At 62.1% G+C, this 14,897-nt stretch overlaps 2 protein-coding genes across 4 annotated transcripts; one reads left to right on the top strand and one right to left on the bottom strand.

Annotated features, from left to right (window-relative positions):
* The first annotated feature begins 148 nt into the window (after positions 1 to 148).
* Positions 149 to 10,288, top strand: MCM7 (minichromosome maintenance complex component 7). 2 transcript variants are annotated; one of them, XM_081916141.1, is made up of 15 exons: positions 149 to 306; positions 383 to 459; positions 3,431 to 3,595; positions 3,701 to 3,825; positions 4,047 to 4,227; positions 4,336 to 4,473; positions 5,612 to 5,761; positions 5,845 to 5,959; positions 6,672 to 6,803; positions 6,991 to 7,074; positions 7,811 to 8,204; positions 8,302 to 8,385; positions 8,514 to 8,682; positions 9,733 to 9,842; positions 9,938 to 10,288. In XM_081916141.1, exons 1-15 carry the CDS (start codon positions 264 to 266, stop codon positions 10,143 to 10,145), a joined length of 2,175 nt encoding a protein of 724 aa, XP_081772267.1. In that variant the 5' UTR covers positions 149 to 263; the 3' UTR covers positions 10,146 to 10,288. The 2 variants fall into 2 exon arrangements, with proteins under 2 accessions (XP_081772267.1, XP_081772266.1); XM_081916140.1 differs by having other exon boundaries at positions 3,698 to 3,825.
* Positions 10,289 to 10,503: 215 nt separating this feature from the next.
* Positions 10,504 to 13,630, bottom strand: COPS6 (COP9 signalosome subunit 6). Of its 2 annotated transcripts, none has more exons than XM_081916144.1 (10): positions 13,490 to 13,630; positions 13,254 to 13,379; positions 12,867 to 12,998; positions 12,361 to 12,449; positions 12,159 to 12,221; positions 12,015 to 12,062; positions 11,632 to 11,746; positions 11,345 to 11,437; positions 11,128 to 11,228; positions 10,504 to 10,681 (listed from the first exon to the last, which is right to left on the bottom strand). In XM_081916144.1, the coding sequence occupies exons 1-10, from the start codon at positions 13,566 to 13,568 to the stop codon at positions 10,541 to 10,543; spliced, it is 987 nt and encodes a 328-aa protein (XP_081772270.1). In that variant the 5' UTR covers positions 13,569 to 13,630; the 3' UTR covers positions 10,504 to 10,540. The 2 variants fall into 2 exon arrangements, with proteins under 2 accessions (XP_081772270.1, XP_081772269.1); XM_081916143.1 differs by having other exon boundaries at positions 13,254 to 13,373; positions 13,493 to 13,618.
* Between the last annotated feature and the right edge of the window lie 1,267 nt (positions 13,631 to 14,897).

The raw sequence follows: 14,897 nt of genomic DNA, 5'->3' as shown, positions 1-14,897 counted from the left end.
GGATCCGGGGCGGGGCAGGGCCGCCGTCAAGTGACAGCTTGCCGTAAAGGAGGAGAGGAGGGGCAAAGTCGGTGGGCGGGACTTCTGAACGTGGGGACTGATTGGGTGATATGGAGGGGGGAGGCGGGCGTTCCTTCCCGTGCGGGGATTGGGCTTCCTGACCGGGAGGAGGTGAGGAGGGCGGCCATAGGCGGAGTTGGCGCCACTTCCCGCGTCACTCAGTTCCGTGGCGGGAAAAAGGAGAAGGAGGCGAAGCGGCCAAGATGGCGGGAAAAGGCGGAGGTTGCGACTACGCGGAGGAGGCCGGTGAGCGCAGGGGCGGCGGGCGGGCGGGAGGGCGCGGGCGGGCGGAGCCGAGCTGACCGTGTCTCTCTCTCCGCAGCGAGGGCTTCGGCCTTCCTGGAGGGCTTCTACCGGCAGAGCGAGGCGGGGAAGGAGTTCCCTTACGTGGAGCAGCTGGTGAGGCGGCGCGCGAGGCGGGCGGGCGGGCGGCGGAGCGTGCGCAGAGTGCGGGGCGGGGGCGCCGGAGCGTGTGCAGAGTGCGAGAGTGTGAGGCGGGGGCGGCGGAGCGTGTGCAGAGTGCGGGGCGGGGGCGCCGGAGCGTGTGCAGAGTGCGAGAGTGCGGGGCGGAGGCGGCGGAGCGTGTGCAGAGTGCGGGGCGGGGGCGCCGGAGCGTGTGCAGAGTGCGGGGCGGGGGCGCCGGAGCGTGTGCAGAGTGCGGGGCGGGGGCGCCGGAGCGTGTGCAGAGTGCGAGAGTGTGGGGCGGGGGCGCCGGAGCGTGTGCAGAGTGCGAGAGTGCGGGGCGGGGGCGCCGGAGCGTGTGCAGAGTGCGAGAGTGTGGGGCGGGGGCGCCGGAGCGTGCGCAGAGTGCGGGGCGGGGGCGCCGGAGCGTGTGCAGAGTGCGAGAGTGCGGGGCGGAGGCGGCGGAGCGTGTGCAGAGTGCGGGGCGGGGGCGCCGGAGCGTGTGCAGAGTGCGAGAGTGTGGGGCGGGGGCGCCGGAGCGTGTGCAGAGTGCGAGAGTGCGGGGCGGGGGCGCCGGAGCGTGTGCAGAGTGCGGGGCGGGGGCGCCGGAGCGTGTGCAGAGTGCGGGGCGGGGGCGCCGGAGCGTGTGCAGAGTGCGAGAGTGTGGGGCGGGGGCGCCGGAGCGTGTGCAGAGTGCGAGAGTGCGGGGCGGGGGCGCCGGAGCGTGTGCAGAGTGCGAGAGTGTGGGGCGGGGGCGCCGGAGCGTGCGCAGAGTGCGGGGCGGGGGCGCCGGAGCGTGTGCAGAGTGCGAGAGTGCGGGGCGGAGGCGGCGGAGCGTGTGCAGAGTGCGGGGCGGGGGCGCCGGAGCGTGTGCAGAGTGCGAGAGTGTGGGGCGGGGGCGCCGGAGCGTGTGCAGAGTGCGAGAGTGCGGGGCGGGGGCGCCGGAGCGTGTGCAGAGTGCGGGGCGGGGGCGCCGGAGCGTGTGCAGAGTGCGGGGCGGGGGCGCCGGAGCGTGTGCAGAGTGCGAGAGTGTGGGGCGGGGGCGCCGGAGCGTGTGCAGAGTGCGAGAGTGCGGGGTGGGGGCGCCGGAGCGTGTGCAGAGTGCGAGAGTGTGGGGCGGGGGCGCCGGAGCGTGCGCAGAGTGCGGGGCGGGGGCGCCGGAGCGTGTGCAGAGTGCGAGAGTGTGGGGCGGGGGCGCCGGAGCGTGTGCAGAGTGCGAGAGTGTGGGGCGGGGGCGCCGGAGCGTGCGCAGAGTGCGGGGCGGGGGCGCCGGAGCGTGCGCAGAGTGCGGGGCGGGGGCGCCGGAGCGTGTGCAGAGTGCGAGAGTGTGGGGCGGGGGCGCCGGAGCGTGCGCAGAGTGCGGGGCGGGGGCGCCGGAGCGTGTGCAGAGTGCGAGAGTGTGGGGCGGGGGCGCCGGAGCGTGTGCAGAGTGCGAGAGTGTGGGGCGGGGGCGCCGGAGCGTGTGCAGAGTGCGAGAGTGTGGGGCGGGGGCGCCGGAGCGTGTGCAGAGTGCGAGAGTGTGGGGCGGGGGCGCCGGAGCGTGTGCAGAGTGCGAGAGTGTGGGGCGGGGGCGCCGGAGCGTGTGCAGAGTGCGAGAGTGTGGGGCGGGGGCGCCGGAGCGTGTGCAGAGTGCGAGAGTGTGGGGCGGGGGCGCCGGAGCGTGTGCAGAGTGCGAGAGTGTGGGGCGGGGGCGCCGGAGCGTGTGCAGAGTGCGAGAGTGTGGGGCGGGGGCGCCAGAGCGTGCGCAGAGTGCGGGGCGGGGGCGCCGGAGCGTGTGCAGAGTGCGAGAGTGCGGGGCGGAGGCGGCGGAGCGTGTGCAGAGTGCGGGGCGGGGGCGCCGGAGCGTGTGCAGAGTGCGAGAGTGCGGGGCGGGGGCGCCGGAGCGTGTGCAGAGTGCGAGAGTGTGGGGCGGGGGCGCCGGAGCGTGCGCAGAGTGCGGGGCGGGGGCGCCGGAGCGTGTGCAGAGTGCGAGAGTGCGGGGCGGGGGCGCCGGAGCGTGTGCAGAGTGCGAGAGTGTGGGGCGGGGGCGCCGGAGCGTGCGCAGAGTGCGGGGCGGGGGCGCCGGAGCGTGTGCAGAGTGCGAGAGTGCGGGGCGGGGGCGCCGGAGCGTGCGCAGAGTGCGGGGCGGGGGCGCCGGAGCGTGTGCAGAGTGCGAGAGTGCGGGGCGGGGGCGCCGGAGCGTGTGCAGAGTGCGAGAGTGTGGGGCGGGGGCGCCGGAGCGTGCGCAGAGTGCGGGGCGGGGGCGCCGGAGCGTGTGCAGAGTGCGAGAGTGTGGGGCGGGGGCGCCGGAGCGTGCGCAGAGTGCGGGGCGGGGGCGCCGGAGCGTGTGCAGAGTGCGAGAGTGCGGGGCGGGGGCGCCGGAGCGTGCGCAGAGTGCGGGGCGGGGGCGCCGGAGCGTGTGCAGAGTGCGAGAGTGCGGGGCGGGGGCGCCGGAGCGTGTGCAGAGTGCGAGAGTGTGGGGCGGGGGCGCCGGAGCGTGCGCAGAGTGCGGGGCGGGGGCGCCGGAGCGTGTGCAGAGTGCGAGAGTGCGGGGCGGAGGCGGCGGAGCGTGTGCAGAGTGCGGGGCGGGGGCGCCGGAGCGTGTGCAGAGTGCGAGAGTGCGGGGCGGGGGCGCCGGAGCGTGTGCAGAGTGCGAGAGTGCGGGGCGGAGGCGGCGGAGCGTGTGCAGAGTGCGGGGCGGGGGCGCCGGAGCGTGTGCAGAGTGCGGGGCGGGGGCGCCGGAGCGTGTGCAGAGTGCGAGAGTGCGGGGCGGGGGCGGCGGAGCGTGTGCAGAGTGCGGGGCGGGGGCGCCGGAGCGTGTGCAGAGTGCGAGAGTGCGGGGCGGGGGCGGCGGAGCGTGTGCAGAGTGCGAGAGTGTGAGGCGGGGGCGGCGGAGCGTGTGCAGAGTGCGGGGCGGAGCGGGGGCCCCCCCTCGCCCCTCCGCCGCCGCCGCGCTCACGCCCTTCCCTCCCTGGCTCCTTCCCGGCAGCGGCGGGTGGCGCAGCGGGACCAGGTGGCGCTGCGCGTGGATCTGGACGACGTGGCCGAGGAGGACCCGGCGCTGGTGGACTCGGTGTGCGAGAACGCGAAGCGCTACGAGAAGGTCTTCGCCGATGCCGTCGCGGAGCTGCTGCCCCGGTACCGGCAGCGGGAGGTGAGCCTCGGCCCCGCTCCCCGCTCCCTTCGCCGGGCTGCGGCCTTCCTGCCGCGGGGAGTTCCCCGGTGAGCGCCGCCTTGCCTCTCTCCTCTCGCCCAGCAGGTCGCCCACAAGGATGCGCTGGACTTCTACATCGAGCACCGGCTGCTGCTGGAGGGGCGCGGGCGGGAGCCCGGCCAGCCCCACGACCCCCAGAACCAGTTCCCGCCAGAGCTCATGCGCCGCTTGTGAGTGCTGCCCCCTTTTGCCAGGCCTGGCCGGGAATCCTGCTGCCTCTGCAGCCGCCCCTGCAAGCAGAGGGGGCATTTGCTGCGTTTCTCTTCTTCCGGTAGAAATGGAAGCTGAGGGGGGCAGGGGATGGGGGTGTCCTTTCCCCCACCTCCAGATGTTGCTGCAAGGCCTCATGGCCCACCGTGGTCTCACTGTCTCCCTCTGCCCCGTTTCATAGTGAGCTGTACTTCAAGGCGCCATCGAGCACCAAGGCCCAGGTGATCCGGGAGGTGAAGGCTGATGCCATTGGGAAGCTTGTGGCCATCCGGGGCATTGTCACCCGCGTCTCTGAGGTGAAGCCTCGCATGGTGGTCGCCACCTACAGCTGTGACCAGTGTGGTGCAGAGACCTATCAGCCGGTGAGGAGACAGCCTTCCAGTGGGAAAGGGAAATGCGCAAGGGGGTGATAGCCCAGCCGAGGCTCCTTGCACCTGACCCCCCTTCCTTCTCCTCTTGCCTCCTCCCAGATACAGGCCCCCAACTTCACCCCTCTGCTGATGTGCCCCAGCCGGGAGTGCCAGACCAACCAGGCTGGTGGCCGACTCTACCTGCAGAGCCGTGGCTCCAAGTTCATCAAGTATCAGGAGCTGAAGATCCAGGAACATGTGAGCCTCTGTGTGCTTCTGTCAGAACAACGGGCCCCTCGGCTGCTGCAGCCATTTCCCCACTAGCCACCCACGGCGTTCCAGGGGTGGGGTGGAGAGCCACTATCTAGCTGCTCAGCCACCAGGGGAAGCAGTGTGGGCCAGTGGTTGCAGAGAGCATGTTTCACAGGCAAAAGGTCCACAGCATCTCAAAGCAAAGGTTGTTGGGTTACTATGACGGGGAAAGGTACAATTTTACTTTAAGTGTTCCTGTCTTCCTCCTCAATTCCCAAAGTATTTTAGAGTGGCTTACGATAAAAGAGTAAAAGGCAATGTTAGCTGGGTGGTTAACATGCAGAACTGGTCATTGTGCACATTCACTGGACCTCCTGGAGAATGTATACATAATCTAGTTATAAGGAAGGAATGCTGCACGTTTCCCAGTCAATGTGCACCTGTCAGCTGGCCCAAAGTGGTTCTAGTCCTTGGGCCCCAAGGAAGGGCGTCTTTTGGAGCAGCCATGTGATTGGCTGCCTCCTTCACAGCAGGTGGGCCTGTTCCCTCCCTCAAGGAGGCACTCATCACTTGTGGAGGCTGAGCCACTCCATGTCCACATCCTTGGGGCACAGCAAGTGACATTCAGACATAACCCAAGACTGGATGCTACACTGGAAACACAAAGCACCCCAAAGCAATTTGCTTAACAAGACACAAGGAAGGGAGGAGCTGCTTTCCTGCCATCTCTGCCGCAGAGCAGGCTTGACAATGGGCTAGATCCTGCAGGGGCCAGTGTGGTGGCTGTGCAGCTGCTGCCTCTACAAGCACCTCCAGGTGGGGGGCAGGGACTCTTTGCAGTCTCTGGGTGCGTGGTGGGGAGGTCTTGGGCAGGTGCTGGGGTCAGAGTAGGCAGTGCTGTTCTGGGCTAGGGCAGGTGGGTGGGTGATTGGATGTTCAGAAACCTCCAAGGAAGGTGATGGGCTCTCTTCATTGAATGTTTTTCAACAGAGGTTGGACGGCCAGGGATTCTTTATGTATGACCCCTGCATTGCAGGGGATTGGAGCAGGTGGCCTGTCTGGTGCCGGGGCAGAGGGTCTGGGTGCACTGGAAGGGCGAGGAGGGGGCCCTGCTCTCACCTCCCCCTCCCTCCCTCCCTCATAGAGCGACCAGGTGCCGGTGGGGAACTTACCGCGTTCCATCAGCGTCAGCGTGCAAGGGGAGAATACGCGCCTTGTGCAGCCAGGGGACCACGTCAGCATTACTGGCATCTTCCTCCCTGTGCGGCAGACGGGATTCCGGCAGGTCCTGCAGGTGGGAGAGCAGTAGGTGAAGCTGGGAGGGGTCTGGGGTGGTGCTGGGGCTCTGGACTGAGCACATGTCTTGCTGCATTGTAGGGCCTTCTGTCTGACACATACCTGGAGGCCCACCACATCGTCTGCATGAGCAAGAGCGAGCAGGAGGAGCTGGGTGGAGGGGGGCTCACGGAGGAGGAGCTGCGCCAGATCACAGGTGAGGGGTGGCTTCATCCTCCCTGCCCCTCTGGCCCCGTGGGGCTTGGAAAGGGCTTCCAGGAAGCTGGTTGTGGTGTGGAAGTGGTGCTCCGGCCTGCCTTGTCTAGTCTGGTTCCAAGATGCTTTGGGCAAAATCCCTTCTCAGAAGAGGTGCCTCAGAGCTGGCAGCGAAACAGAGAAAGCAGCTGCCTTATACGGACTTAGACCCAGGGTATGAGGCAGAGAGTCTTTCCCAGCCCTACCTGGCGATGCTGTTGGCAGGGATTGAACGGGGAAGTTTCTGCATGGCCCTTGGGCAATGGCTGTCCAGGAGGAGAACTTTGGGGTCATGGCAGAGATCTCACCCAAAGTGCTGCCTCCTTGTTCCTGGCCGAAGTGAAGCCAGTCTTGGCTTGCTGGCCCCTCCTGTAGGCATCTCCTCCTCTCAGCTGGAATCTAAATCATAACCACCTCTTTCACACCCTGATTTGGAGAGTTTCTCTGGAGGTCGGCTGGCTTCTGTCCCTCAAGCAAGATTACTGGCAAACTCGCTTGTGCAGGGGGTGGGGCATCTGTCCGTCACCATCCCACGCAGTGCCTCCCAGCCCCTTCTTGCCCCCAGGATCCTGAATTGCCCAAGGGGCTGGTGTGGTCTGGTTGGGTGCCTGGAAGGTGCAGGGCGGGGGCCCCTGCCCCTCACTCACACCTCCCTCCTGCTGATTCCCTTGCAGAGGAGGATTTCTATGACAAGCTGGCGGCCTCCATCGCCCCCGAGATCTATGGCCATGAGGATGTCAAAAAGGCCCTCCTCCTCCTGCTGGTGGGGGGCGTGGACCAGAACCCCCGGGGCATGAAGATTCGGGGTAAGGCCCCCATGGCTGCAAGCAGCTGCTCCCCTGCGCCTCCTTTCTCCCTCTGCTGCCATCTCTGCTCTGGGGCCTTTTCTGCAAAGTGCTGCCTTTGCTCTCAAGGGTGGGGCAATGTTTTCTCCAGAGGCCAGAGGCACCCCTGGATAAGCTGCCCTCTTCTTCCCACTCCCGGACCTTGTAGGGAACATCAACATCTGCCTCATGGGGGACCCTGGTGTGGCCAAGTCCCAGCTGCTGTCATACATCACTCGCCTGGCGCCACGCAGTGAGTACCACTTCAGGGTCCACTGACTGGGATACTGCATGGGATCAGCCTGGGACCTTCTTCCTGCAAGGCAGATGCTCTGTCCCTGAGCAGTGCCTGTCTGGCTGATGTTGCAGCTGCTTAGTTGGCTCCCTATGGAAGTTACCCAGCTCCCGCTAAGGAGACCTACAGGCTGCCATGGTGGGGGGAGCAGGGAACCTGAGGTCTCCGCTTCAGAAGAAGCTGCAAGGGGGTGGGCAGAGGGGTCTGCCCAGGGTCTTCCTTCCCACGGCTCTCAGCCAGATGGGCAGGTGTCTATGGAAAGGTAATGCTGCTTAGGCCCTGAAGGCACACCTGAGCAGCCCCTGGTCTCGGAGGCCACTTCCACCCCTGGGCTCCTTGCTTTCAGCTTCCTGCCCTGTGCATGTGTGTGTGTGTTGGGGGAGAGTGCACAAGGCTTTCTCTGTGGTGGTCCCCTTGCCTTTAGAAAGGCCTCGCCTCTGAGGTGCATCTCGCCATGATACTGATTTCATTTTGTCAGTTGGACAAGACACTCCTTTTGCCCAGGTTTTGGGGGAGGGCCGAGGCTTATGAGGCCCATGGATTTTTTGTGCAGCCGGGGGCCTTATTTTGTGTCACCCAGTCCTTGAAGCTTAGCTCTGAGGGTGGATGTTTCCTGCCCTGAGCCCAGGAGCGTTGGGTGAGGGCGGAGGAGAGCTGCTTTAGTGATGGGCCCATCTTCCCTCCCGTTCTCCAGGCCAGTACACCACGGGGCGCGGCTCCTCTGGGGTAGGGCTGACAGCTGCTGTGCTACGTGACCCACTGACGGGGGAACTGACCCTGGAGGGGGGCGCGCTGGTGCTGGCTGACCAAGGCGTCTGCTGCATCGACGAGTTTGACAAGATGCTGGAAGCAGACCGGACGGCCATCCATGAGGTGATGGAGCAGCAGACCCTCTCCATTGCCAAGGCTGGCATCCTGACCACGCTGAACGCCCGCTGCGCCATCCTGGCGGCTGCCAACCCCACCTATGGCCGCTACAACCCCAAGCGCAGCCTGGAGCAGAACATCCAGCTCCCGGCTGCCCTCCTCTCCCGCTTCGACTTGCTGTGGCTCATCCAGGACAGGCCAGACCGTGACAACGACCTCCGGTGAGCAGGGGCCACCAGGCGCTGCTGATGAGGCCCTTCTCCCCCCCCCCCCCCCGGGTTTTGCTGCTTTTTCTAAATGGTTGCCTGTTTTTCACAGTCTTGCCCAGCACATCACCTACGTGCACCAGCACAACCGCCAGCCCCCCTGCCAGTTCCAGGAGCTTGACATGGGCCTCATGAGGTGAGGGGGAAGGGCTTTCCAGCCCCAGGGCCATACAGTGCCTGGGCATTGGAGCATGGTGCAGGGAGGGCGGCTCCCATGCAGCGGAGGCCTTAGGTCAGGGCTCGTCTCCTTGCGTCCCCTGCCAGGCGGTACATTGCCATGTGCAAGCAGAAGCAGCCAGCGGTGCCTGAGGCTCTGGCAGACTACATCACGGCCGCTTATGTGGAGATGCGGAAGGAGGCCTTGTCCAACAAGGACACCACCTACACCTCGGCCCGCACCTTGCTGGGGATCCTGCGCCTGGCCACTGCCCTGGTGAGTAGAGCGCAACAACAACAATAATAATAATAATTAATAATAATAATAATAATAATTTATTTATATCTAACCCTTCCCAGCCGAAGCCGGGCTCAGATCGGCTAACAACATTAAAATGATACAACATTCTAAAATCATTTCATTCTAAAATCAATTCAAATCAGATTAATGGCAACCATTGGGCTAGAGTTCTGTGAGGATTGCCAAAGGAAGGGGTCAGGCTGTGCCCTGGCCAAAGGCCTGGTGGAACAGCTCTGTCTTGCAGGCCCTGTGGAAAGATGTCAAGTCCCGCAGGGCCCTAGTCTCTTGTGACAGAGCGTTCCAAGAGTCCTGCAGCAGCTGACCAAGCCAGGAGGAGCTACCGTAACCCCATGTCTGGGAGCCCAGCTGGCTGCCTTTTCTGGGAAGCCCACCAGCAGAGCCTCAGGGCAGCAGTTCTCCCCACTCACAGTTGCCAACAGCTGCTACCCATCTCTGATGGTGGAGCTGGAATATAGCCATTGCAGCTAGTGGCTGCCGGTAGCCTTTTGCTCCCCCCTGGTTGTCTCATCCTCTTCTAAAACCATCTGAGCCAGAGGCCACCAGCACTGCATTTGTCTGCTCTAATTCTTCCAATGTTCAGCTCTCCCCTCCCCCCACCCCAAAATAAAAGAATTAATTGTAGTTCTGTCATATCTAGTTTCCTCCCAGCAACTGTACTTGTAGTCTCCATGCTGTCCTCTGGCCAATACTTCAGAGGGAAACAGGTTAATCCATCCTGCTCCACCTTCTCACTTCTAGAAATTTGTGTGGATGCAGCAGAAATTGCAGTGGGCCAAACATCTTTTTAGAATACCCTGCTTTCCTATTTTTCTTTTTTTAATCCTAAGAAGCCTGCTTAGAGTTGACCCCTGCAATTCTGGTGCCTGCACTGAAAGGGTTTCAATGCAGCCGCAGGACCTTGGAGGGCATCGCTTGGTGGTTTGGAGCAGGAAGGGAACTGTTTCTTCTGTGTGGTGGTAGAGGGACCGTGGGTGAGCCGGCTGACATTGTGGGGCTCCTCTTTAGGCTCGTCTGCGGCGTGTGGACTTGGTTGAGAAGGAGGATGTGAATGAAGCCATGCGCCTCATGGAGATGTCCAAAGACTCCCTTCTGGCAGACAAGGGGCAGACAAGCAGGTATTGTATTGTCATAACCTCATGCTATGGAGCGGGGTCATCAGACTTCTCTTGGGCTACTGGATTGACCTTCCCCCTCCCCCCTCCTACTGCAGGACACAGCGCCCCTCTGAACTGATCTTTGCAGCCATCAGGGAATTGGTTCCGGCTGGGGGACCTCGCTCTGTGCACCTAGCAGCAGCTGAGCAGCGCTGCGTCTCCAAGGGCTTCACTCCTGCCCAGTTCCAGGCTGCGCTCTCCGAGTATGAGGAGCTCAATGTCTGGCAGGTGAACCAGAAAAAGACCCGCCTCACTTTTGTCTGAGCCCTGCTAGCCTGCAGGAGGTCTTGGTGCCTGCTCTCTCCCACCTTGGCTTGGACCTGAGCTGGGGGACTGCTTGCAGGGTGTCTCCTGCTATTGCTTTTATTAAGACTGGCATTTTTCCCCAATAAAGCAATTGATTTGTATATCTTGTGATCTAAATAATGCCAATGGCTGAAGGCTGACTCCTACCAGCTCTCTGCTTCCAGGGCTCTTTCTGCCTGGGGGTGGGGGGCGGGATGGGCAGCCCGCTCAAGGTTGCAATGTCCATTGAGGAGGAGAAGCAAGGGGGTGTTGTAAGACCTCCTACACACAGTACCACCCCAAAGAGGCCAAAGACATGAACCACACACAAAGTGTCTGCCGTCAAAACTGCTTTATTAGAAAGAGCCAGCATCTCAAAAGAAGAGCCCCCGCATTCGCCGGCCAATGCCCTGGCGGTCATATAGAATGTTAAACTTGTTCACAAACTGGTTCATGGTGTTGCAGGTCTTGGTGATGGTGCCAAGGTATGTCATGAGGCCCACGTCATTGCATTGCTGAGAGGGAGACAAAAGGAGGCCGGCTGATCACAGAGGGGACAACCTGCGTCCTGCAGAGCTCCTGGAAGCACTTCTTCCTCCCACCTTCCCATGCACCAGAGCTCTTCTCCAGCTGCCCTCAGATCAGGCTGTTGCAAGCTTTGCCATAACCTTAGCATTGGAAGAGACACTGAGGATCATCTAGTCTAACCCCTTGCAATGCCAGAAAAGCTCAAGTTGGCAGGTGCATTTCCAACCTTTTCCTTTTGTGGAGGTCTCTGTGAGATGCAGGAACCCCCCAGGCCAGAGGGAAGCACTTTAGCCGGGGAAGTAGAAGCAAATGGCAACATTCCTGCTCCATCCCTACCCCCCATTAACAAGGGATTCCTCTCCCCCGCTCCAGTTTGACATGTCTTCCCACACTCGGCAAGAAGCAGACAAGTTTTCCTTGCCAGGACACTCACATCATAGAAATCTGTTTTGAACTTGTCAGTGCTCAGCACAGGCAGGCAGTGGCAAAGAGCATAGGCCTCACGCAAGATCTCGTGGTTGAAGGGCACCTCCCCTGGCGAGGGTGGGAAAAGAAGCAACAGGTTAGAGAGGAGGCTGAGGTGCTTCCCACCTGCAGGAAAGAGGAACAGAGACAAAGGTGGACACTGTTGCTTCACCCACAGACCTCACCTGCTTCCGAGGCTTTAACATACTCCAAGATGAGCTTGACACGGCTGTGAAGCATCTTTATGGCACTGTGCTGGGCAATGAGATGCTCGGCCACTACAGTGACAAGTGGGGGAGGGGGAAGAGTCAGGGGGAAGCTGCCTGAAAATAGCCCTAACACCTCTCTCCCCTGAGGCATGAAGCAGGCCAGGAACAGCTTCCACCATCCTCTCTCATGGGAGACCTTGCAGCTCCAGCCCAAAGTTAGCACTAACTGGCTAACAGCCCCACTGCCCATTGCCCCCCCTTGCCTGTGGAGTTCTCGCCGCTACCCGTCGCTGTCATCCGTGCCACATGATCAACCCCAATGCGCTCGGCCTCCTCTGTGGCCAGAGTGTACATCAGTTCAGCAAACAGCATTGTAGCCTTGATAGAAAGGGGAAAAGAGACAATAAGGCCGCAGATAGGCCTCTCCCCCTGCACAGGCAGCAAGCGGGGCTCCCTCCAAAGGTGGCTGGCTCTCCTTCCTCGGAGATTTTTAAGCAGAGGTTGGATGACGAGGGATCCTTTAGCTGTGACTCCTGCACTGGGGATCTCTCCTCCCATACAGGAAAGATGGCCCGCTTCTACCCAAGTCCTTGCAATACATGCCTTTCTAAAAAGAGTGAGATGGCGCAAGAGTGGTGGGTATTACCTCTCCATTGATGATGTCAATCACCGACTCGAAGACACTGACAGGCAGCTGAGGGAGAGAGAGAGAGAGTGCACAGCAGCTCACTCAGATGTCCCTTGGTGCAGCTGTCTGAGGTTTCAGTCATGGAAGGGAGCAGGTACTCACATCCGTGTGTTTTGTCATGGGGTTCAGCTTGAGGAAGAGGGGGCTCTCGATGATCTCACACACCTGAGGAAAAAATGAAGGTGCTATCAGGAGCGGCAGAACTCCGGGCCTCTGTCCCTTGGCAATGTGGAACCGGAGGGCTGCTCAGAGACCTCTGCCCACCAGTCCCACAGGCAGCAAAGGGGGTGGGGGCAAGGCTCACCTGCTTATGGACATGGATGTCAGACTGGTCTGGGGGGCCGCCTGTTGTGTACCAGCCTAGGAACTCCAAATCTTTGAAGACTTGTTTAACTGCAGGATAGCGGAAGAAAAACAGCTATCACAACATAGAGCGATACTGGTCAACTACGATGGCTGCAAGAAGGCATTAAACTAAGTTATGGAGGATAAGACATTGCTTGTGAATATGACAACGGATCTGTATTACCTTTACTATTGGAGGCAGAATTCTTCTGAGTACCATTTGCCATGAATCACCTCAGGGAGGGGGAGGGGAGGAGTGCAGCTGCACTGGGGTCCTGATTGCCAGCTGGGGGGGCGGTGCCTCTGGTTTACCACGGTGCAGAAAGAGTGCTGGGCTCTGTGGGCCCCTCGGCCCCCTGCTACCAGCCAGGCTGCTCTGAGAGACCCTCTTTGGCTCATGCCTGTCCTGCGAGTCGCCCCCGCCAGCCCCCCTCGTCCTCCTGGCAGGCCCAATTGCCGACTCACACTGTTCCTCCTTGGTATAGTAATACTCCTTGTCGATGACCACGTTCTCCCCCACCGTATGCGAGAGCAGCTCGAAGGAGTTCATCACCTCGATGTTGCGCCCCTCCTGGCGGCCGATCAGGGCCCCGATTACTGCGGGAGGCAGAGGGGGGGGTCAGGGCGGCTCCTCCCAGCAGCCCCAGCGAGGGCGGCTTGTGCTCCAGGACGACGCGAGTTTGGCCAGAGATTGGGGGGGGGCTCTCTCCGCTCCCTTCCCGGAAGCCTTGGAAAGGCGGGCGGCCTGGGGTTGCAGAAGATGCATTCGCGCCCCGCCCCGGCCGCCGGGCTCGGTCCCTTCCCGGCTCGCAGGCAAAAGCCCACCGGGTGCAGCTCCCCCCCCCCGCTCACCTTGGACGGGGCGCCCCTCCTGCGAGCGCATCCGGATCCAGTGGTCGCTGATGTTGAGGATGACGAGCGGGTGCAGCGCCACCGACACGCTCCCCGTCACGCCCGACGCCATCACCGCCGGCGCCGCTGCGGAGACCGAGGGGGTCGTGAGGGCGGAGGGAGGCCCCGAGGGCGCCGCCGCCGCCGCTCTCTCCCGCCGCCCCAGCCAGGCCCCGCCCGCCGCCTCCCGGGCTTACCCGCCGCGTCCACCTCCATGCCGGCCCCGTTGCTGCTCCCGGCCGGGCAAGAACCGCCGCCGCTGGGAGCAGCCGCCATCTTGGCCGCGTATGTCCCGTCGCGCTCTCCGTAGAGCAAGCTCCCCGACGGACGAAGGGCGCATGAGCGTCGGGAGTGAGGCCAAAGAGATACGAAGAAAATAGAGGGATCCCGAGGTGGAACTTCCGGGCTCTTCTCAAAGCGGAGAAGGCGACTGCGCAGCTGCGAGGGGGGAGAGGGAGGACCCTTACAAGAGAAGAGGCACGGCGGGTTCCGGCTGCCCTTGCTGCGGGTGGCGCAGGCGGAGCAGCTCCCGTCCCAGCACCGCGGAGATTTTCATTTGTTGTCCGCCTAGAAAGACCCTTATGCAGCGGGGTGGGGGCCGCCGGGCTGGAGCTGGAGCTGCGCGCGGTCCCCCCCGCCCCCTAATAATTCCACATCTGAAATACCGTGTCCAGCTCTGGACGCCACAGTTTAAGATATTAAGGACATTGACAAGCCAGAAGGTGTGCAGAAGATGACCAAAGGTCTGGGAAACCAAGCCTTATGAGGAATAGTTGAAGGAGCTGGGGATGTTTAGCCTGGAAAAGAGGAAACTGAGAGGAGATATGCGAGCCATCTTCAAATACCTCAAGGGCAGGGAAGATGGAGCAAGCTTATTTTCTGCTGCTCTGAAGGGCAGGACTCGAACCCATGCCTTCTAGTTATAAGAAAGAGATTCAGACAACATCAGGAAAAGCCTTCTGACAATAAGAGCTGTTCGACAGTGGAACGGTCTCCCTCGAGAGGTGGTGAACTCTCCTTCCTTGGATGCTTTTAAACAGATGGCCATTCTCTGGTGAATGCTTTAGTAGATATTCTTGCATTGCAGGGGTGGACAATTCTATGAGTCTAACTTGTGCTCTGTGTTTCTGTGGATGTTCCTAAAGCTGCAGTCCTGTAGGTGCCAGGCAAAGCCTAGTCCGGCATTCTAACAACTACAAAATCTTGGCTTTTAAGCAGGCATTTAAGCTTCAGTGTTAGGTTCAGTACAGTACTGTACTTTTCAATTTCATTTCCTCTCCGCTGTTTTCTTTTCTCGCTCTCTGTACCCATACACGCACTTAGGTATGTGCACAAAGCGAACAAATATTCCTGCAAACTGCGGATCACCATTCAAGCACCTGATAAAGTGGAATATAATCCACTGTCGCAAGACAGTGGCAAATCCTCGTGTCGTGGTGCCCCAGGACTCCTTTCTCTTTATGTGGAGGGAGGATGGGGAACCCAGTGGCGTAGCGTGGGTTGTCAGCACCCGGGGCAAGGCAAGTAATTTGCGCCCCCTAACCCCCAGATGTGGCGCCCGGTGCGGCCGGCCCCCCCTGCACCCCCCACGCTACGCCACTGGGG

This window comes from Podarcis melisellensis (genome assembly GCF_964234715.1).
Source record: "Podarcis melisellensis genome assembly, chromosome: 6".
Classification (NCBI taxonomy): Eukaryota; Metazoa; Chordata; class Lepidosauria; order Squamata; family Lacertidae; genus Podarcis; species Podarcis melisellensis.
This window is presented reverse-complemented; position numbering and strand designations above follow the sequence as displayed.

Bases quoted from the DNA above. Each gene is read 5' to 3' on its own strand.
- COPS6 (XM_081916144.1), bottom strand. From the start codon at position 13,568: ATGGCGGCTGCTCCCAGCGGCGGCGGTTCTTGCCCGGCCGGGAGCAGC. The intron at 12,222-12,360 runs GTGAGCCTTGCC...TTTTTTCCTCAG, and splicing joins ACATCCATGTCCATAAGCAG to GTGTGTGAGATCATCGAGAG. The intron at 11,747-12,014 runs GTAATACCCACC...CTTTCTATCAAG, and splicing joins TTGACATCATCAATGGAGAG to GCTACAATGCTGTTTGCTGA.
- MCM7 (XM_081916140.1), top strand. From the start codon at position 264: ATGGCGGGAAAAGGCGGAGGTTGCGACTACGCGGAGGAGGCCG. The intron at 3,596-3,697 runs GTGAGCCTCGGC...CCTCTCGCCCAG, and splicing joins CCCGGTACCGGCAGCGGGAG to CAGGTCGCCCACAAGGATGC. The intron at 9,843-9,937 runs GTATTGTATTGT...CTCCTACTGCAG, and splicing joins GACAAGGGGCAGACAAGCAG to GACACAGCGCCCCTCTGAAC.